Source organism: Periplaneta americana, chromosome 11 (genome assembly GCF_040183065.1).
Source record: "Periplaneta americana isolate PAMFEO1 chromosome 11, P.americana_PAMFEO1_priV1, whole genome shotgun sequence".
Lineage (NCBI taxonomy): Eukaryota > Metazoa > Arthropoda > Insecta > Blattodea > Blattidae > Periplaneta > Periplaneta americana.
Window position 1 is genome coordinate 145097454 of NC_091127.1, and position 22033 is coordinate 145119486.

Here is a 22033-nt window from a genome sequence, read left to right on the forward strand (position 1 = left end):
TCGTGATGCAAGTAACATTAAGGAAGCCGTGAAAAAATCAACATGATTCCAGACTCATCATAGACTGGGGAAAAAAAAAGACAGACGTATATCACGGCCTGCTGGAGTATAGTAAACACAGAAAACATTTTAAAGTAACAATGTTGAAAATAGATATTTTTGTTTTGCAAATTTGCCGTCATTGAACAGAAACCAAGATGGAGATTTCATTGCAACTAATTAGAAATTCCTCTTTCAGGTATGTAATAAACGATCTTCGCACAAAATAATGTACGATACAGTAGCGGTATGTTTTCTTTCAATTCTCGGAAATTAAAAAAGGTCAACTGCGTTTCGCTTTTTCAAACTTTTACTCGAACATGAAAACTTCAACATACCGCTCTTGTAACGCATATTACTATTGTTGATGTTGTGAACATAGGAGATTAGGGAGCGCCTGTTGTCAGAAAATTTACGAACCTTGAGAATAAGAGTTGAAAATCCTGATTATCATAGAGCAATACATGTAATAAAAGAATTTCTGAAGAGTCTTAAAATTTAAATAATACAATAGGTAACCTTAATCCTTTCATTTATTAAAGGTCGATATGTTGGTCCACGGAGAGTAGGCCTAACCATGTACGGCATTACCATCTATCACTTCGTAGATCAGAATTTCACGACCATTTCGATTCTTATAGCAGACGTCTGATGTTAGCATCAGTCATACAATTTGGAGGAAAATTTTCTATTTAATATATCGATATTTTATACTACAGATATATGATTTTCCTCAGTTTTTATACAAGTTATTGGAGAAGAACCACTCAGTTTTGATATCTTTCCGCGCTGCCAATTTTGTCCCTGAAAGTGGACATGTAAATTATTATTCAAAAACAATAAAACTTTAGAACTTACAATCAAAATTAGCAGCAATCTGACATCAGAATGGTTCCCAGAAGAAGAAAAATGCAGCCGGATCATCAGTAGGCATACAAGGAGCGGTGTCAAGTGTTCGTAAAACTGCCTGGAAAAAAAAAAAAAAAACATAATTATAGTTTATATAGCAAATCCTGAAAACTTACCGCTGAAGTTTACTTCCTTCCAGGTGGACAGGTCAAAATGTTCAATTGTACGGGAGAGCGAAAAAACATTTTAATACAGAGCGTTCGCCTACGGGTGAGGCCAGGAAAGTGGCATGTACTGATACGCCGCTTTTTGCGCGCAGTTGTTGAGACACGCTCGACAATCAAGGGCATCAAGGTCGACAAGTTATCAGTTCTGAGCCAGATGTTGCAGTATTTAACACGTACAGTGCAGTTTCTTGACACAGTTGCTTAAATATTCAGCGTGTGTGTAAAATTTGTTAACAATGCAAAACGCAAAATTCACGCTTGAACAGAGAGTTTTTATGTATGATGCATATGTGAAAACAGAGTCATGTAGAGAGGTGCGTAGGCAATTTGAAGTGAAATATTCGGGTGGTCCAATTCAGGGTAGAGAAACTGTTAGACGTCTTGTTAACAAATTAAGGACAACAGGGTCGATAAATGCTACAATTCCTAAGCGAAAACGAAGAGTATTGACGGGAGAAAAAATTGATGCAATCAGTGCATCATTTACACGCTCTCCTAATAAATCTCTAAGACGTGTTTCACAGGAAGTTAGTGTTTCAAAAACATCAGTCTTTCCTGCTGCTAAACTTTTAAAATTAAAACCCTACAGAGTATAGTATAGAAAGCGGAAGCTTACGGATAGATGATTCCCGCAAGCGACACCGCAGGCAGGCCGCTTTCCTGACCCCACCCGTAGGTGAACGCTCTGTATCTTGATAAGGGACAAAATGAGGGTACTTAAACATATTCTAGTAAACTTTGTATCCATGCATTGACCTAAAATGTGTTTGTAAACGAATGGGAAAGACTTCTTTTGACAGCAATCAAGTAGAATCTCATATTGCTTTTTTTTTACATACGTAATTGCTGTTCAACATCATCGAAATGCTGAAGCCTTTTCAGTGATTTGAAAATCACATTTGAAATAATTTTGAATTCTGTGACATCACAAATCTTTCTAATTATTCACGGGCTAAAACATCTTTAGCGTGCTCGGATCATTATTTAAGCATTTCAAGTTACGTTTCGGAGATAACTCATTGTGTCACTTCAAGTGATTTTGCAATTCTGTCCTCGTAAGGCCCTTTTTATTTTTAGTCAGTTATTTAAGAACTCTCTACTACTTCGTCATTTAACGTCGACGACATTGGTCATAGCAGGAAGGTAGGCCTATATGGCGAATGAAGCTGAGGATTCGCCAATAAGATTACCTGTCATTCGCCTTAGTTGGGAAGAACCTCGGAAAAGATCCAATCTCAGAAGATATTAATTTAGGATCCATGTTTATAGCACTTTTATTTCTTGTTTTAATGCATACTACTTCCTCTCTAGATTTTGGAATTTTTTTCCAGAACATCCTGTATAATAATTAATAATTCTGAAAGAAACAGTTTTGACTCACTATCTATACTATTTCATTTATAACTTTATTTTATTTATCATTTTATACTGTAGGAACTGTAAGTTATAGTCAATCTCGATTAAATCACCAATTTCTGTTATTCTTGAATCAAAAGTAATTAACGTTTTAGTAAAGTAATTACTGAGGAATATAAAGTATACAGGGTGTTTCCGAGATGGTGTTACAAACTTTCAGGGATGATGGCGAAGGGCACATGTAACAATTTGAGATAAGGAGCCGTGGTCCGGAAATGACTGAGTCAAAAGTTATAAGCAAAAATAGTTGTGTGGAAATGGAATTGTAATTTGGCAACACGTGCCCTCCTTCCCTTAACCTTTGGAACAGTCGTGGAAAAAATGATATGGGCCGGATGTCTCCTACGATACAATCTGTGAGCTTGTCTATTGTTCCCATTGGCTCCTCCGTATTCGAAAATCAGGTCTGATTATTCCGCTCTCGTGTACTCCTCCATTTCACTAGGACTGATCGACTGGACACTGAAACTTGTACACATACACTGCTGTCTACAGACGTGCATATCAGGACCGACCATGTCCGTTACACAGTACGCTATCTGCATTGCTTTAGTGTAGTTTCCTGTTCCCACCCCTCAGACAACGCACTGAATGTAATACTGTAAGTAGACAACGTAAACAATGTCAGATGAATACAGTATGTGTAAGATGTACAGATAAATACACATAAATAAGGTGTACAGAGGAATAAAATTATTCCGTTTCCACATAACTATTTTTGCTTGTAACTTTCGACTCGGTCATTTCCGGACAAGGGTTCCTTATCTCAAATTGACACATGTGCCCTTCGCCATCATCCCTGAGAGTTTCTAACACCACCTCGGAAAAACCCTGTATATATTGGCTTTTAATTAATCCCTTCTACTCTGTAGATGAGTTTCTTAACATAAATTCATACGAAATTGTTTTTTAATAAATAAAGTTAATTACATTTAGTTACAAATATTACATTAAGAGTGAAGTGTTTTGATTAATATTTAGAGTTTCAAAATGTTTTGTGTTTTCATTCTAATTAAATTTTACTGTTTTCAATTATATGTGTACTTTCAAATGTATGTTTTTTTTTCTTTCCGTATTGTGACAAAGACTATCACTGTATGTTTAATGGCTTAATAAATTGAATTGAATTGGATTGAATATACAGGGTGTTCCGAAACTATTCGTTCAAATTAATACAGAAGGTAGAGAACATGAAAACAAATATATTTCGATAAGGAATCGATGGATCGGCCGAGGTGGCCCCGTGACCTGGCCACCCAGGTCACCTGACCTCACGTGTCTGGATTTCTTCCTCTGGGGGCATATGAAGCAGCTGGTGTATGAAACCGTTGTGGAAACAGAAGAAGGCTAATGGTCGCGCATTCGAGCAGTTCCTGTGAATGCCACTGATGTAATTAGCATGCTAAACTACCTTCTGTGTAAATCGTCCCTAGGACCAGAAATTGCCTTCAGGGACCATATGTACCATTACAAAATATATTTGCTTTGATGTTCTCTACCTCCTGTATTATTTTGAACGAATAGTTTCGGAACACCCTGTATATATATATTTTTTAATTCCTCAGTGATATAGTGTTAGAAGTTGTGTAATCAAGATGTATAAATAATTACATTTCCCCACTGAATTGATATTTGAACATCATCATAATTAACCATCAAGTACTAGATCTATATAAATTTTTATGCTCGACCATGCCGAAACGTAGTAATTATACACCTGGTAGCAGACCTTTAATGCATGTAATTAAAGTACACCTATTCATTAAAGGTCAGGTCTTTCAGCCAATCACGACTCAGGTTACAACTGTTCAGCCAATGACAGGTCAGCTTTCTACCGTTATAAAACCGCAAGTATCGATTATTCTCGGATATGCAATCGAAAGATAATTAGCGAAAAGTCACGGAGGCTGGAAATCCAATACTGTCGCAGAAGGTTATGTTCTGTTACTATAATAATTAGCGTTAATTGTAAATAATATTCAAATAAATTCAATTTGTCATCTCGTTTTTCAATATCTAATTTAATTGCAATGTTATCTCTGTAGGTTCTTATGGCCTAGCAAGGTCAATGTGGACATCTGTTCCTCGGAAAAAATCAATACTTTCGCGTCGGCGCACATCTCACAACATACGGAACATTGCTGAAGGCCAGATACAATTAAAATTAATAATATCAAGTTAGAAATATGGTCGAGCATAAAAAGTCGTATGAAACTCGCCTATAATGGTAATTAAGAAGCTCGTATGAAAATTCTGAAACTCGCTTGCGCTCGTTTCATAAATATCCATTCTCACTTCTTAATTACCTTCATTATAGGCTCGTTGCATAATGTACTAGTATCGGTCTCATCTAGTAATAACTACAGTACAATACTTTTCCGAGACGTCTCCAGCCAGTATGATCAGAGGGTAAAAAGTGCCATTTCCACTATTACACTATCTAGCGATGACCTACTAACTTATTCTAGAGACTTTTTTTTACTTTCAAGCGCCAAGAAAATAAGAGTAAATATAAATACTAAATATAAATAAAACCAATCAAGTAGTTCAGGAGAAATCACAGATAGAAGACAGGCGCGAATAAGAAAATCCCTGCAAAGGAACAAAAGTGCTACATTTCTAAGGGTCGTTAAATGAATACAAAACAGTAACCATCTCTGCGTTCCCCTTTATGCCCTTCCATCTCCATTAAGTGAAGTAGCGTGACTGTGAAGTCATCGATCTTGTTCTGTTAGTGTCACAGTTACGATGCGTTGACCTCATGTCAGAGTGCTAAATATATAGAAGAAATTTATTAGGTTTCCACTGTGATGTGTTCATATCCTTTCATGCTTGTTTCCAAAACAGTATTAACCTATACACATACCGTTGTTCAAATTTTACGCTCTTTTAATTTCCTAATAGTTACATTAGAAAATTGTTTGCCTTTTCATCAGACTGACAGATCTGTGGGTTTGTCGTCTATAGGCTACATTTTTTTTTGTGCTATAAGTTGTGACTTTTTTTTTTCCTCTGCATTATTATTATTATTATTATTATTATTATTATTATTATTATTATTATTGATCGACTATTGATAAGATTTTTGCATTCGAGAGATATTGGAGCAAAAATAGAAGTATAAAGGCACAGTACATCAATTATTCATAGATTTAAAGAAGATTTTGACACGGTTATGAGAGATGTTTTATATAGGCCTACTATTCTTATTGAATTTGGTATTCCAAAGAAGCTTACTTACTTAATTACAAATGGCTTTTAACGAACCCGAAGGTTCATTGCCGCCCTCACATAAGCCCGCCAGCGGTCCCTATCCTGTGCAAGATTAATCCAGTCTCTATCATCACACCCCACCTCCCTCAAATCCATTTTAATATTACCCTCCCATCTACGTCTCGGCCTCCCTAAAGGTCTTTTTCCCTCCGGTCTCCCAACACTCTATATGCATTTCTGGATTCGCCCATACGTGCTACATGCCCTGCCCATCTCAAACGTCTGGATTTAATGTTCCTAATTATGTCAGGTGAAGAATACAATGCGTGCAGTTCTGTATTGTGTAACTTTCTCCATTCTCCTGTAATTTCATCCCGCTTAGCCCCAAATATTTTCCTAAGCACCTTATTCTCAAACACCCTTAACCTATGTTCCTCTCTCAGAGTGAGAGTCCAAGTTTCACAGCCATACAGAAGAACCGGTAATATAACTGTTTTATAAATTCTAACTTTCAGATTTTTTGACAGCAGACTGGATGACAAGAGCTTCTCAACCGAATAATAACACGCATTTCCCATATTTATTCTGCGTTTAATTTCCTCCCGAGTGTCATTTATATTTGTTACTGTTGCTCCAAGATATTTGAATTTTTCCACCTCTTCGAAGGATAAATCTCCAATTTTTATATTTCCATTTCGTACAATATTCTGGTCACGAGACATAAACATATACTTTGTCTTTTCGGGATTTACTTCCAAACCGATCGCTTTACTTGCTTCAAGTAAAATTTCCGTGTTTTCCCTAATCGTTTGTGTATTTTCTCCTAACATATTGACGTCATCTGCATAGACAAGAAGCTGATGTAACCCGTTCAATTCCAAACCCTGCCTGTTATCCTGAACTTTCCTAATGGCATATTCTAGAGCGAAGTTAAAAAGTAAAGGTGATAGTGCATCTCCCTGCTTTAGCCCGCAGTGAATTGGAAAAGCATCAGATAGAAACTGGCCTATACGGACTCTGCTGTATGTTTCATTGAGACACATTTTAATTAATCGAACTAGTTTCTTGGGAATACCAAATTCAATAAGAATATCATATAATATTCCAAAGAAGTTAGTTCGATTAATTAAAATTTGTCTCGGTGATGCATACAGCAAAGTTCATGTTGGCCGGATTCTGTCTGACGTTTTTCCTATTCACTGTGAGCTAAAATAAGGAGATGCATTTTCATCTTTACTTTTTAACTTTTCTCTAGAATATGCCATTAGGAAAGTCCAAGATAACAGAGAGGGTTTGGAATTTTATTTGAAGCAACTACAGAGTTTAGCAGTAAATCCCGAAAAGACAAAGTATATGATTATGTCTCGTGATCGGAAAATAGTACGATATGGATATATAAAACTGGAAATTTATTCTTCGAAGAGGTGTAAAAATTCAAATATCTTGGAGCAACACTAACAAATATAAAAGACATTCGAGAGGAAATTAAACGCAGAATAAATAACTTATAAGAAATGCCTGCTATTATTCGTTGAGAAGCTTTTGTCATTCAGTCTGCTTTAAAAAAATAATGAAAGTTAGAATTTATAAAACATTTACATTACCGGGTGTTCTGTATGGTTGGGAAACTTGGACTCTCACTTTTGAGAGGAACAGAGATTAAGGATGTTCAGAATAAGGTGCTTAGGAAAATATTTGGGGCTAAGAGGAATGAAGTTACAGGAGAATGTAGGAAGTTACACAACATAGAACTGCACACATTGTATTCACGTAACATAATCAAGGAACATGAAATTCAGACGTTTGAGATGGGCAGGGCATGTAACACATATGGGTGAGCCCACAAATGCGTATAGTGTGTTAGTTGGGAAACCTGAGGGAGGGATGCCGAGACATAGATGGGAGGATAATATTGCAATGGATATGAGGGAGTTTGGATATGATGCTATGGACTGGATTAATCTTGCTCAGAATAGGGACCGACGGTGGGCTTATGTGAGGGCGGCAATGAACCTCCGGGTTCTCTAAAAGCCATTTGTAAGAAGTTATTATTATTATCATTATGATTATTATGATTATGATTATTATTATTATTATTATTATTATTATTATTATTATTACTAGCCGTACCCGTGCGCTCCGCTGCACCCGTTAGAAATAAATATAAAGTAATTACATAATTAAAATAGGACATTTGATCCAGGGAACATTCGTGTTTGATAGAAGGATAAATCGTTTAATATGTTACTTAATTTAAATTGCATCCAAATAATTAAAATGCGATCATTTTGGTCCAGAGACACTCATTTGGTGCAATGACAATTCCTTTAACATGTTTCTTAATTTTTGTTACATGCAACCATAGTTTAATGGAGACTGACATCATTTAGATTTAATGTGTATATTTTATTTTACTTGTTATAGGTTTCCATTGAATTATGGTAATAACTTAATTTTAACCCTTGTTTTCTACGTATTCAGTATATGGCACTTGGCCCACTATGGTTTTGAACCCTTCAAATAAATTATATTATATAATATTACATATTATATTATATTATATCAGTAGTTACTGTAATAACATTATAGCATTATGTCCATCTAGAGAAACTACACTTTCCAGTGGTGAAATAATAATTAATTATACAAATCGGTTAATTTAGCTTTCGATATTACTTCATACAAACACAGAAACTTTCTCTGTAGGCTATCTTTCATAGCTTTTGATTGTTGCTGTCCAAGGCCCCTTATAGACGAAGTCATTTGTTTTTTAATTCATTACACGGCCTTAGATGGCAGTTATTTTAATTTTAAAACTCATTTATCTCATTAAATATCAGTCCTATCAAAATTGTTCAAGGAATAAAACTTATCGCAAATTATTTTTAAAGAAACGTTTGTTATGTAACATTTTTCACAAAAATCAATAATAAGCGAGATATTTCGATTTATTTAATTCAGGCCCCGTTTTAAACCATGTATTTTGAATTCTATATAGCCTAAAATCTAAGTTACAACGAACTTAATTTATATTCCAATTTTCATCGAAATCCGCTCAGCCATTATCGCGTGAAAAGGTAACAAACATACATACAGACAGACTGACAGACATACAAACAAAAATAAAAAAAAGCGATTTTCGGTTTCAGGGTGGTTAATTATATATGTTAGGACCAATTATTTTTGGAAAATCGAAAATTACCAGAAAAATTTCGGCTACAGATTTATTATTAGGTCCACACCTGTGGAGTAACGGTCAGCGCGTCTGGCCGCTTAACCAGGTGGCCCGGGTTCGAATCCCGGTCGGGGCAAGTCACCTGGTTGAGGCTTTTTCCGGGATTTTCCCTCAACCGAATATGAGCAAAAGCTGGGTAACTTTCGGTGTTGGATCCCGGACTCGTTTCACCGGCATTATCACTTTCATTGCATTCAGACGCTAAATAACCTAGATGTTGATACAGCGTCGTAAAATAAGCCAATAAAATAAAATAAAATTTATTACTAGTATAGATTACGCTTCGTCTTTTCTGCTTATTTTCATATTGTAATAGTTATAGAGATAAACCGTGATAGAGATCTTTGGAAGTCAGAATAACTTGGGTATCGCAAACAGCAATCAAAAGGTTGGCAACATATTATTGTATGAATAAATTGGTGGGAAACCGCAAAACCGCGTCCGACTACCGTTCGTGCCATTCGTAGCCTCCGGTCAGGCAAAGAGCTTGCTATTGGAAAGATAGCACAACTCTGGTAATTCGACAGAGCGCAAAGTGTTAATATAAATATTACTAAAGATAAGCGGTTGAAACATAACGTCGGCTTAGAGTGTAAACCTGCTAACCGCCAAAAAGACAATTTTACAAGGGAAGCAAACAACTGAGTTTAAATTAACTCTGGAACTTTAGGACCAAATCCAAAGTACAGGTGTCATTTGTAGCTGTACTTTGAATTTGATCCTAAAGTTTCAGAGTTAATTTAAACTTAGTTTTTTGCTTCCCTTGTAAAATTTTCTTTTTGGCGGTTACCAGGTTTACATTCTAAGCCGACGATAATTTGCTCTCCAAAATTAAGAAAGTAGATGATGAAACAATCTGTCTTTTTGCCCCAGATATTTTGTAGTATCAGTTTAAAAAGTAACACCTCGCTCGGGCACTTTCTGTTGAGAAATGCAGTCGATATAGTCGATGATCTGTCGGATGACATTTTTGAGTTGTTACTGGCTATGTGAATTCTTTTTGTACTCTTTGCCTGTTAAAATTCCCCAAGAAAAAGACAAATGCACGCGCCCTCTTCAACAGAACCCTCGACATAACCTTTTGTGACTTTTATCTCTAAGGAACTCTAAAAGACAAGTAAGCCTAATTAATTAATCCATATAAATATTTCGGAAGAACTGAAGGATATAATCTGGGAAAACACTCTGATTTCTCTAAGGGAATAAATGCGACAAATCTTTCGCACAAGAAGACAGAAAGTCCTTCCTTAATTGTGCTAAGTAAATTATGTTTTACACCTAATTGCTTATATTTTGCAATATTTTAGATCAATAGTTTGTTGTGCGGCGAATTACCGACATTACAGGAGTATCGCAGATGGCAAGTTCTCTGCGTTTTGAAAGACCTGACAGAACTATATACCGAATCCAGTAACGAAACGAGAGGGCCCGGGTTCAAATCCTGGCTGATCCAAGTTACCTGGTTGAGGTTTTCCGGGGTTTTCCCTCAACCCATTAAGAGCAAATGCTGGGTAACTTTCGGCGCTGGACCCTGGACACTCACCTCGCTAGAATTATCAACATCTCACTCAGACACTACATAACCATAACAGTTGATAAAGCGTCGTAAATAACAAATAAAAAAACACAAGCGGGATTCTGTCAGGTGTTGTTTTGTGTTGTCTCCCGAAATGTTCCTGAGTCATGCTGACTACCTGACTAGAAGATAGAATAGGTATCGTAAACTGGCTATCTACTTGTTCGAAGTAATACAACATAGTCCAAAAGTTGGTACAATATATTTCTTAATCCCTGTGTATGATAAAAGACCGTGTAAGAAATTGTCAACAAGCCTTCTCACGTCTACAGACGCGGCGAAATTATAATGCCGCTCACGTCCCATAGGTCAACGTGCGTTGCACCAGAATACAAATCATATAGCTACTCGTACATTCCTTAACATAGTTTCCAGCTGCATGTCCAATTCAGGGAAAATACAACACAGTTTATAGTACAATAATAGGCATCAGTCAGTATGGAATAGTCGTGTAATGAATAGTGACATTTTTCTTATTTTGTAGGACAGCCCGTAAAGTTATCGAGTCTAGACACACAAACAAAGAGATTTAAACGATGGCCAGATAATTTATTGGAACGAATCTGAGATCTGTATTCATTACTGTTATGATGGTGACGGTAGTGGTGATGATACTGTAGCAGTAGCAGTAGCACTTGCAGTAGTAGTAGTAGTAGTAGTAGAAGGAGCAGTAATATTAATAGTATAGGTCTCGCAAGTACTGATTACCGACGGAAGGAATGCTAATCAAACACTGCGATAAGGAAGAGCGGGCAAGAGGAAAGGTCACGAGATAACTTGAATGATATTCAAAGTACAGTCGGAAGAGAAATGACATTGATAGAATCAGTCTTGCGTTGTGATAGTTACATTACTTTAGTTTGTTCCATTGCATGTGAATACGTGTCTTGTATCGCACGGTATTATTATTTCATTCGTAAACATATGTTGCGCGTTTAATTAGCTTCGAATTTTTCTCTTCCTACGTTCTTTATTTCCACAGCGATGTCCTCATTTGTTCATCTTCTTGGAAGAGACAGTACTTCCATCAGCTCGCATCTCTCCCTCCTCGGTGTGCCTACAAACACACGTCAAAACAGACAGCAACGCCACCATTGGTTTTCGGTAATCGTTTCTTGCGCTAGCTATAGTAATATCAGTAACAATAATATGACAGTAACAGTAACCAGCATTTATTCATATTGGGTTGAGGGAAAACCCCGGAAAAAACCTCAACCAGGTAACTTTCCCCTACCGGGAATCGAACCCGGGCCACCTAGTTCAGCGGCCAGATGCGCTGGCCGTTACTCCACAGGTGTGGACTTCCATGAATTATATTCTTAGAAATACATAAGAAGTATTTTTCAAGAAAACATATGGTCCTTTAATGCCTACATCTGTCAAGGAAAGCTATGCCATTTTATCTGTGTGATTTGTCATGTTATCGTTTATTATGTCTGATATGCTTTCATACGTCTATTTATTGAAACCTATAACTACCTCATAAATTTCTCAGTTCGACTTAACTGGATTTATTATGTCCTAATGCAGAAGAGAATTTGTGTTGAAGCAACGTGATGAATTTGAAGCTTTTCATCAGTTCTTGTCTCATTGATTAATATGGTAAAACAATTTTCTCAACCATTTTCAGATAATGTCGCATAAGAACAACACGCACGTCTGCTGTCCCCGTTAACATACTGGCCACCACTTCTTGTAAAGCTTCGTATAGATCAGAATGCAGAACAGAGAGGGATCAAGTCAGAAACAAGAATGACAATCCAGACGTGAGTGGACTGAAGTGGACAGTCACGCTAACTAATCGCGGCTTGTTTCTTAATGTGTGCGGAGATCAGGTTTACATTTGAGGCGATTTATCACGGTCGTGAGGGGCGGCTTCCGAAGAGGGGCTGCGGAGCTGCAGCACCCCCAGGCATTTGTGGCTCTTTTCTCGTTTTATGTTGTGAAAAACATTTATTATACAGTCTCTATTTAGCGGCTCGAATTTAAAAAAAAATCGCTCTCAATGACATGCACGCAATCGTTAGTGAAGTCACTTCCTCCCCTGGTGCTGCCAGAGCGAAACCAGAGCCAAGGACTATAAGGCGAAGCCACTTCCTCCCCTGGAGCGTATTCCGAATCTCACCGCTCCGGTGGCATCAATGACGTCACGTTGCAACGAAAATAAGGAACAAAACTGCTGGAAGAATCGATGCTGTCATGGCGACTGTGTAAGTGGTTATCTGTGCTACGCTAGCAAAATTTTGTGAAATTTCCGTACTGCCATCTCGTTCAAATAAAAGAGATCATAAACTTATTTCTTGAACCGGTAGTAATAACTGGTCCGTTGACATGTTCGCTCATAAGCCATTAACATATTGTTTTTACGTTGTGCTCATTACAAACTATGCAGCAGAACTAAAGCAGAACACACCGCCATGACACAACAGTGCACGATGTCATTCGTCTGCTAATTCCCGCCCTATACAAGAACCAATCAGATTCACTGATGGCGGCTGATGGAGATTGCCACCACCTCTGCAAGTTGATGGCACCGGTGCGACACCGGTGGAGCATCAATGTCGTCATCGGTGGAATTCGGAACACCGTGATGCCATCGGATTGCTCACCGGTGAGATTCGGAATACGCTCTTTGCGCGTTAGTTTTGCCCCTCCTCCCTGCTGCCCCTTGCCATGAATCCAGAGTTTCCAGGCGCTGCAAAATTTGCAGCAGTTTGTCAGTAGCGCGCAGTTTTAAATACATTTTCTTTAATGTTGTGAGTATAACAAGTGCAACAATGTTTAATTCTGTACAATATTTACAGTCTATTCAGTTCAGTACCTTAACAATTCAGGAGAAATGTGAAATTAAGTGCCCATCAGTTGAATCTCATAATGGAAAGAGCCGCTAAACAAAATACAAAGGCTCGCATATTTTTTGATAATTTATCCAGTAACCCTGCTTTCTTCTCTCGATCTGTATTAGATTAATGTGTTTCAAAGACAATTCCATCAGCTGGGGCAACAATATGGAGTTTTAAATAAGAACAGTAAATGTTGTTCATGAGAAGAAGGAGCCATTGCTAGAATGTTTTCAAACCATAATGGAATCTGAAACATCTAACAACATCACAATAAATGAGGCAAGCGCCCTGGTGCGTACTCTTGAATATCCTGAATTCAATTTCTGGCTCAGTTATTTTTTTTCATTTATTGATGTATCATGTATATATGTATCATGTATATATATATATATATATATATATATATTATACAACCAACTACAACATCGCCAGTTAGATATTTCTAAGGTTCAAATCTGCATATAAAAAATTAAATTATGGTTTATTTAACGACACTCGCAACTGCAGGGGTTATATCAGCGTCGCCGGTGTGCCGGAATTTTGTCCCGCAGGACAGTAAATGCCAGTAAATCTACTAACATGAGCCTGTCTCATTTAAACACAGCTTACAAGATAAGGCGCATGGAACTAATCTTTAAATAAAGTAAGTTGCTTGGTTTATTTTTGTATGGAGCCCCCCTTAATTCAATACCCACGATCCGCCGCTGGTCGTGATTGTCGAGACGATTTCACAAGACATATTTTGTTTTTTTTTATATTCGCTTCTCTATCTAATTCAATTTTCTGAATCATTGCAAAAATCGTATTAAGTATATATTCAGCTACAACGCCTAGGTCACGTCCGTGATTAGAGATCATGAAGATATGTGGGTACCACAGTCTAGTATATACAGTCACGAAGCCTGAGTTGTGAGGGTGCTAGGAACAATTGACTGTGCCGGTATTATTTCGCATTGTCTGTAATGAGGCGATATTAGCGATCCTAGAGGTTAGCAACTATCTACAGATGCATATTTACTACGTATTGAGCTTCGTGACTGTATATACTGTGGGTATTCACAAAGCAGAACAAAATTATTACGGCTAATTTTCGATTTCTACTCTCTCATCACACGAAGTGTTAAGACAAAGTATTGCGATGCTGTAAAAGTATTTTTATTGTCAAGAAAACGTAGAATTTTATAAACAGGTTCGTTCTAACAACAGTCAGGAACCGTCCGTAACCGTCGTGAGCATGCGCAGTATAGAAAAAGCGTTCCAACACAATTCGAACCAGTTCTGAACCGGAAACATGTACTGCAGTCGGGCGTTCCAACAAGCTTTTGACACGGGTTCGGAACGGTCAGAAATAGTCCGCGGATTGAGGCATGTACGGAAGAGTACGAGAGATGCGCATGCGCATAAGCTCACCAACGTCTCCTGGATACTGAAGAAAGACATGATCGAATGTTCACATCAGTGAGGTTAAAGATGAAAAATGACAGTGAAGACAAATAATAAAACTAGAGATTTAATTTAAATTTTCGCCAAAAAGAAAGGGAATGGAAATTATTTGGGTATTGAAATAGTTAATTACAATTTCATCATGCAGCTTTGATTAAAAGTATAATAAATAACTACATACATTAATAATTAAAAAAGAACTATTTTTAGATGAGAGTCCCCAGTACACGACATTGAATTGGCGGAATTCTTGCCTTCCATATTTTTTGTCATCTTTTTATAGAAAATGATCGAAATTCTATTTTCTGCAATTAGAATTAGCTGCGAAACGATAATAATAAGCATCCCGTTCTTAGCTAAGATAATCACAGTTATAGCATCTCTGGATTTTGTACATAACGATCCGTGAAAGCGTTCCAACAGCGTCCAGTCAGTTTCAATCCCATAGCAGATGCTCAACTAGCGCATGCGCATAAGCTGGTACAGGAACCGTACATGAACTGATCCATGAACCGCTTGTTGGAACGAACCTAATTTCTAGCACCGTAGAAATTGTTTTGGGCATAGCATCTGTCTGTCTGTAGGCCTACCAGTGTTTGGATTACATTCATATTTAATATCTTAAGGGTCAGACTATATGGAATGACGTAAATAAAAACAGCGGGTTTAATAGAAATTAGTGGGTTGAAATAGAGAAACAAAATTGCAATGCACTTCATACCAAATCATATGTTTTTCGTTTCTTTGCTGTAATAAACTGATAAACGAAACGGTCTAGTCTAGATAATATCAAAGGAGTTGGCTTCCGTGGTTTGGCGGATATCATGATTCCGAGATTCTTGGGTTGAAACCAGGCCAAGGACGAAGGATTATAAAGGGCGATAAAATACTTAGTTTGGTTTCCTCCTCCAGAAAGTGGAAATATGGACCATGTGTCGTACATATATGGCACGTCGAAGAACCTGGATCGTGATAAAGGGCTCACAGCAAAATATGACGGCCTTTTAGAGCTATGATAAATTTGAACGTTGAATAACCTCTGCAGTTGAAAGCATAAGTAAATAGATTTTTTGCACTACCACTACTACTACTTATCCTAATCCTAACCCTACTCCTGCTCTTACTTATATACCCCTACCCTTACTCATTGTATTCCTGCCCTTACCTCTACTCATCCTACTCCTAATCATATACCCTTACCCCTACCTCTACTTACACTATTCTTATACCTATATGTTACATTAATGAAAACAAACTACATATATGTAATATAAAATAGTTTTGTACAATTTTCAGTCTATCACTTATCTAAGTGTGAAAGCAGAAATAAATTGTTATATCAATTAAAATATTATATTATGCATCACGAATATTTTCGACTTTTCATGTAAGTCATCTTCAGGTGTTATAGTTAGCCGACAAACTCAATTGAACATAGGTGAAAGTAGTATAGGAATGAAACATATACGTGATTTAAACCATGCATGCTCATTTTAAAGCAAAGAGTGGTTAGGAGTCATAGCATCATACATAGTATTGGATTAAAACAATCAGATAAAATAATCAAATGAGTAAAGCTACAATTAGAATAATTATTAGCAATTTGTATGCCAGTGTTTAAAAATTAAAAATTGTTTAAAATAGATTGTAGGCTTAGAAAGCATATTATGTCCGTTTGTGATACAACGTCCAACATGGTGAATTCTATGAGAAGTGGATATCATATTGTATTTTCCCAGTCTCTCGCAGCAATGAGTGGCATTAATATCTGAAAATTAATCAAAAGGGTGTTTATAAATGATTTAGATAGATTAAGTATTGTCCGCGCAACTTATCTAGGCACTTGGGTTCCCTAGTGCTCTCTCGCTGCCCCTCTCCTTCCCTCTCCTGCCACGCTACCGCTACAAGCAACCTCGCTACACCCCGCTTCCCCGCTCTTTTAGCTGCCCAGATAAGTTGCGCGAACAGTATTAAAGCATGAAAATACTTTAAATTAAATTAATACTCACAACATGACATTTAAATTTACAAATATGTGTTTGCATGAGTGAAATAGTGCACTCTGAGACATCAGTGACTGTTACTTAAAAGAAAATTCAGGTTCGTTACATAAAACAAAAATTTTCAAATACAGAATGTAAACAATATAAACTGCTAAAAAAAACTGATGACAGAGCATAAATAACAGAAGAAAAAAGTAAAATAACGATTTTTCTGTAACTCTGAAGGTTTTCCCAGAAAAAAAAATGTGTTTTCTGAGTCTTACTTCACTTAAAATAAGGATAGGCATTATTTACTTCGCCCAATACATACACTGAACCAGTTGTTTATTACTCTGTTGAGTATTGGTATGTGTTGGGCACAAAGTCATTGGCAATGGAATTCACGTTCAGTTGAAATGTAAACAAATAATTAGATTACTACCAATCTTAAAAAGACGGTATTTTATAAATCTATACTAATAATAAATCTATAGCCGAAATTTTTCTGGTAATTTTCGATTTTCGAAAAATAATTGGTCCTAACATATATAATTAACCACCCTGAAACCGAAAATCGCTTTTTTTTTTTAATTTTTGTTTGTATGTCTGTCTGTCTGTCTGTATGTTTGTTACCTTTTCACGCGATAATGGCTGAACCGATTTCAATGAAAATTGGAATATAAATTAAGTTCGTCGTAACTTAGATTTTAGGCTATATGGCATTCAAAATACGTTATTTAAAAGGGGGGTTATAAGGGGGCCTGAATTAAATAAATCGAAATACCTCGCTTATTATTGATTTTTGTGAAAAATGTTACATAATAAAAGTTTCTTTAAAACAGATTTATGATAAGTTTTATTCTTTGAAAAATTTTGATAAAACTGATATTTAATAAGATAAATGAGTTTTAAAATTAAAATAACTGCCATCTACGGCGGTGTATTGAAATAAAAAACAAATGACTTCGTCTATAAGGGGCCTTGGACACAACAATCGAAAGCTATGAAACATAGCCTACAGAAAATGTTTCTGTGTTTGTATGAAGTAATATCGGAAGCTAAATTAACCGATTTGTATAAATAATTATTATTTCATTATTGGAAAGTGTAGTTTCTCTAGATGGACATAATGCTATAATGTTATTACAGCAACTTGTGAGTGAATTGAGGACAGGTAAGATTAAAATAGCTTCTTATGCACAGAAAACTTGATAGGTTATTCTGTATATTCATTTCCTGTATTTCTTAAAATAATGTTTATGAACATATTCATTTTTATCTCAGAGAATAACGAACAAGGAGAGTGTATTGATTTAGTATGCAGTAACAGTACGTTAGCTTAGCAATCCATCATTTTATAATTTAAATTTTAACTATGCTCAATTGAATCGTGTTAAAAAACATAAAATACATATGCAATAAATGCAATGCAAAAAAATTGGGTAATGAGCCAAGCAGATTATGTTGCGCTGTTGTAAAAACTGTTCCTCCTGAGATTCAAGAGCTCCCACAACTAATTAAAAACTTTCTAATTCGAGTACATCCGTTATCAACACACTTTTTACATAATATAATATAATATAATATAATATAATATAATATAATATAATATAATATAATATAGTATAATATAAACATAATAATAAATCTGTAGCCAAAATTTTTCTGTTAATTTTCGCTTTTCCAAAAATAATTGGTAATAACAATTAAGAAACATGTTAAAGGAATTGTCATTGCACCAAATCAGTGGTCTCTGGATCAAAATGATCGCATTTTAATATTTTAAATACAATTTAAATTAAGTAACATATTAAACGATTTATCCTTCTATCAAACACGAATGATCCCTCGATCAAATGTCCTATTTTAATTATGTAATTACTTTATACTTATTTCTAACGGGTGCAGCGGAGCGCACGGGTACGGCTAGTTAAAAATATAATTTTAAGGAATAATTGAATATCACTACAAATTTTATTCAGCAAGCCGATACGTGCTGTCTACATAACTTAGGTAGTTTATAACGTTAACACCCTTTATTTGTTTCTACACATTCTATTGCTACATTATTACAAGCCGTTCTGCTTGAAATATGATATTTCCCACTAATATGTTTCTTTAATGATATTAATTTTTCCAATAGATAATTGAAAACGATTCAGTACAGTCGTATAACATTTTTATAAAACGCTTGGTCTTTCCAAAACAACTCGTGGGGCTTTCGTAGCAAACTCTCGTCAGATGATCAAGATCTATGATTTTTTTTTATTTTATTGGGTTATTTTACGACGCTGTATCAACATCTAGGTTATTTAGCGTCTGAATGAAATGAAGGTGATAATGCCGCTGAAATGAGTCCGGGGTCCAGCACCGAAAGTTACCCAGCATTTGCTCGTATTGGGTTGAGGGAAAACCCCGGAAAAACCCTCAACCAGGTAACTTGTCCCGACCGGGATTCGAACCCGGGCCACCTGGTTTCGCGGCCAGACGCGCTGACCGTTACTCCATAAGGATCTATGAAGATGAACTATGAAGTGTATGTTTAATAACGGAGGCACCTTATGTTTAAACATTAAATGCAACTTTTTTTGTCGTCGTGCCAACTTTTAAGTTTGCACAATATTATGAATTCGGTGGTAATATTATATGTAAACACGATGGGCAACTTGTTACGCAATTAAATTGCACTGTGGACAAGTACCTTTACAATCTTCACATTACGCAGCTCGAGCTTTTTTTTTTTTTTTTTTTTTTTTTGTTATTTTACGACACTTTTTCAACTGCTATGGTTATATAGCGTCTGAATGAGATGAAGGTGATAATGCCAACCAGTCCAGCATCCAGCACCGAGAGTTACCCAGTATTAGCTCTTATTGGGTTGAGGAAAAACCCCGGAAGAAACCTCAATCAGGTAACTTGCCCCGACCAGGATTTGAACCCGGGCCCGCATTTTTCACGTTCAGGCGTGCTAACCGTTACTCCACTGCGATGGACTCGTTTGAGTATCTGAGTTTGACATTAGTGGTCGGTAAAACCCACTCTTGTACAAGGGTCAGCGAAATAATCTGTTAACATCCCAGATTTCACTTGTAAGGTTGCAAATGCCTTATAAGTAGGGTTTCCTCCGTTGACAATGTAAGTTCTCATGTAATGGGAAAGTACTAATTTTCTAACTGTAAGGAAATTTTCATATGTCAGATCCAGATATTAATATCTGACTGAACGCAATGTAAATAGTAGAAAAGGTGCATTCGAACACTACGAGGGGAATGGAATGCAATTGAATGGAATTTCAGGAGGGGGGGCATTACGACTTAGCACTGCGAACTTTAAATAAATAAATAAATAAATAAATGAACAAATAAATGAACGAATAAATGACCGAATAAATGAATGAATAAATGAATAATTAAAAAAAAAAAATAAATAAATAAATAAATAAATAAATGAGTGAATGAATAAATAAATGAACAAATAAATGAACGAATAAATGAACGAATAAATGAACAAATAAATGAATAATTAAAAAATAAAAAAATAGAAAAATAAATAAAAAATAAATAAATAAGTAAATAAATAAATAAGTAAATAAGTAAGTAAATAAATAAGTAAATAAGTTAATAAATAAATAAGAAAATAAATAAATAAGAAAATAAATAAATAAGTAAATAAATAAATAATTAAATAAATAAGTAAATAAATAAGTAAATAAATAAAAAAATAAATAAATAAGTAAATAAATAAGTAATTATATAAGCAAGTAGATAAATAAGTAAATAAATAAAAAATAAATAAATAAGTAAATAAATCAATAAATAAGTAATTAAATAAGTAATTAAATAAGTAAGTAAATAAATAAATAAATAAATAAGTAAATAAATACATAAATAAATAAGTAAATAAATAAGTAAATAAGTAATTAAATGAATGAATGAATGAATGAATGAATGAATGAATGAATGAATAAATAAATAAATAAATAAATATTACCTTAAACTCTCAAGCAGTATCCTTAACATTTGCGCCGTTTTCTAGGCGTTGAATAATATTTACGTTAACTCTGCACACGTGTTCGCCTAACTCTACTCCAACCTGTTGTTACATTGCAGCTTATTGATTTCAAATGTACTTTTTGTAATTATATGCTTCTGTTCGCGATATGGAAATACTACATCCAAATAAAAATTGACGACACATATTGAACAAAATATCTTAGCTATTTATACATTTTAATATTGCCATTTTATTCCATAAGCACAATAATTACTATTCACCACCATATTTGTTACGACTTACCATAACAAAATTGTCAATAACTAAATTAAAGGTTTATCCCCTATTCTAGCCCGCAACGTGTACCATTGCGTTGCGAGCTAGAAAAGGGACTAAACCTTTGCATTCTATCAATAACACAGATTACTTTTATGGGTAATTTCGCATTATATGAGGGACTGTCGTGTATTATTTGATATATTATTAGGTCTTTGCTATAAAGTTTGAAATAATTCGTATACCTATCAAAGAAGAAGAACATAATATGAAACGTGAAGAACTTTTTCTTCCCTTCATGTTATACGTTGCGAGCTAGAAAAGGGGCTAAACCTTTGGGGTGCTATTCATAGACATTTCGCTAGCCCGCGCTACGAACGTGCTAAACAGGATTCATATCATGTCATATCGCTGACACTGTTTTATGAATACGAAAAACGTTAATTCGCTGATCATCCACCGAAAGCCCGCGCTAAGAATGTCTATGAATACGGCCCTACGATTCTATCAATAACACAGATCACTTTAATGAATAATTTCGCATTACATGAGGCATTGTCATGCATTATACGATATATTATTAGGTCTTTGCCATAAATTTTGAAATAATTCGTATACCTATCCAAGAAGAAAAACATAATATGAAAAGTGAAGAACTCTTTCTTACCTTCCGCCATAAATATTGTTTAGACCAAGGGAGGTTTTTATTTTGGATAGACTACACCCACATCACTAACGTCACCATCACTAGAACCACCACTGTTACCACTACTACGACCATTATGATCACCGTTATCACTGTCATTTTCATATTGTAAGTCGAACAGTGCAGGATGATTTAATAATAATAATAATAATAATAATAATAATAATAATAATAATAATAATAATAATAGTAATAATAATAATATATTTATTTAATATCACATAGCCATCATGCA

General features: G+C 35.4%; 1 protein-coding gene across 7 annotated transcripts in view; it reads right to left on the reverse strand.

Moving 5' to 3' along the window:
• The window catches only part of LOC138709419 (lactosylceramide 4-alpha-galactosyltransferase-like), a 227267-nt gene that overhangs the window by 109556 nt on the left and 95678 nt on the right, over positions 1 to 22033 (reverse strand). For 6 of the 7 annotated variants that reach the window (XM_069840169.1, XM_069840160.1, XM_069840166.1 and 3 more), the window contains exon 2: positions 898 to 1006. The exons of the other annotated variant lie outside the window; for it this stretch is intronic. Coding sequence is in view for 1 of the 6 variants with exons in the window: in XM_069840170.1 (XP_069696271.1) it covers positions 898 to 1006 (109 nt within the window). In the remaining 5 variants the exon portion in view is untranslated. The remainder of the gene's footprint in view (positions 1 to 897; positions 1007 to 22033) is intronic. 7 annotated transcript variants of the gene reach the window in all.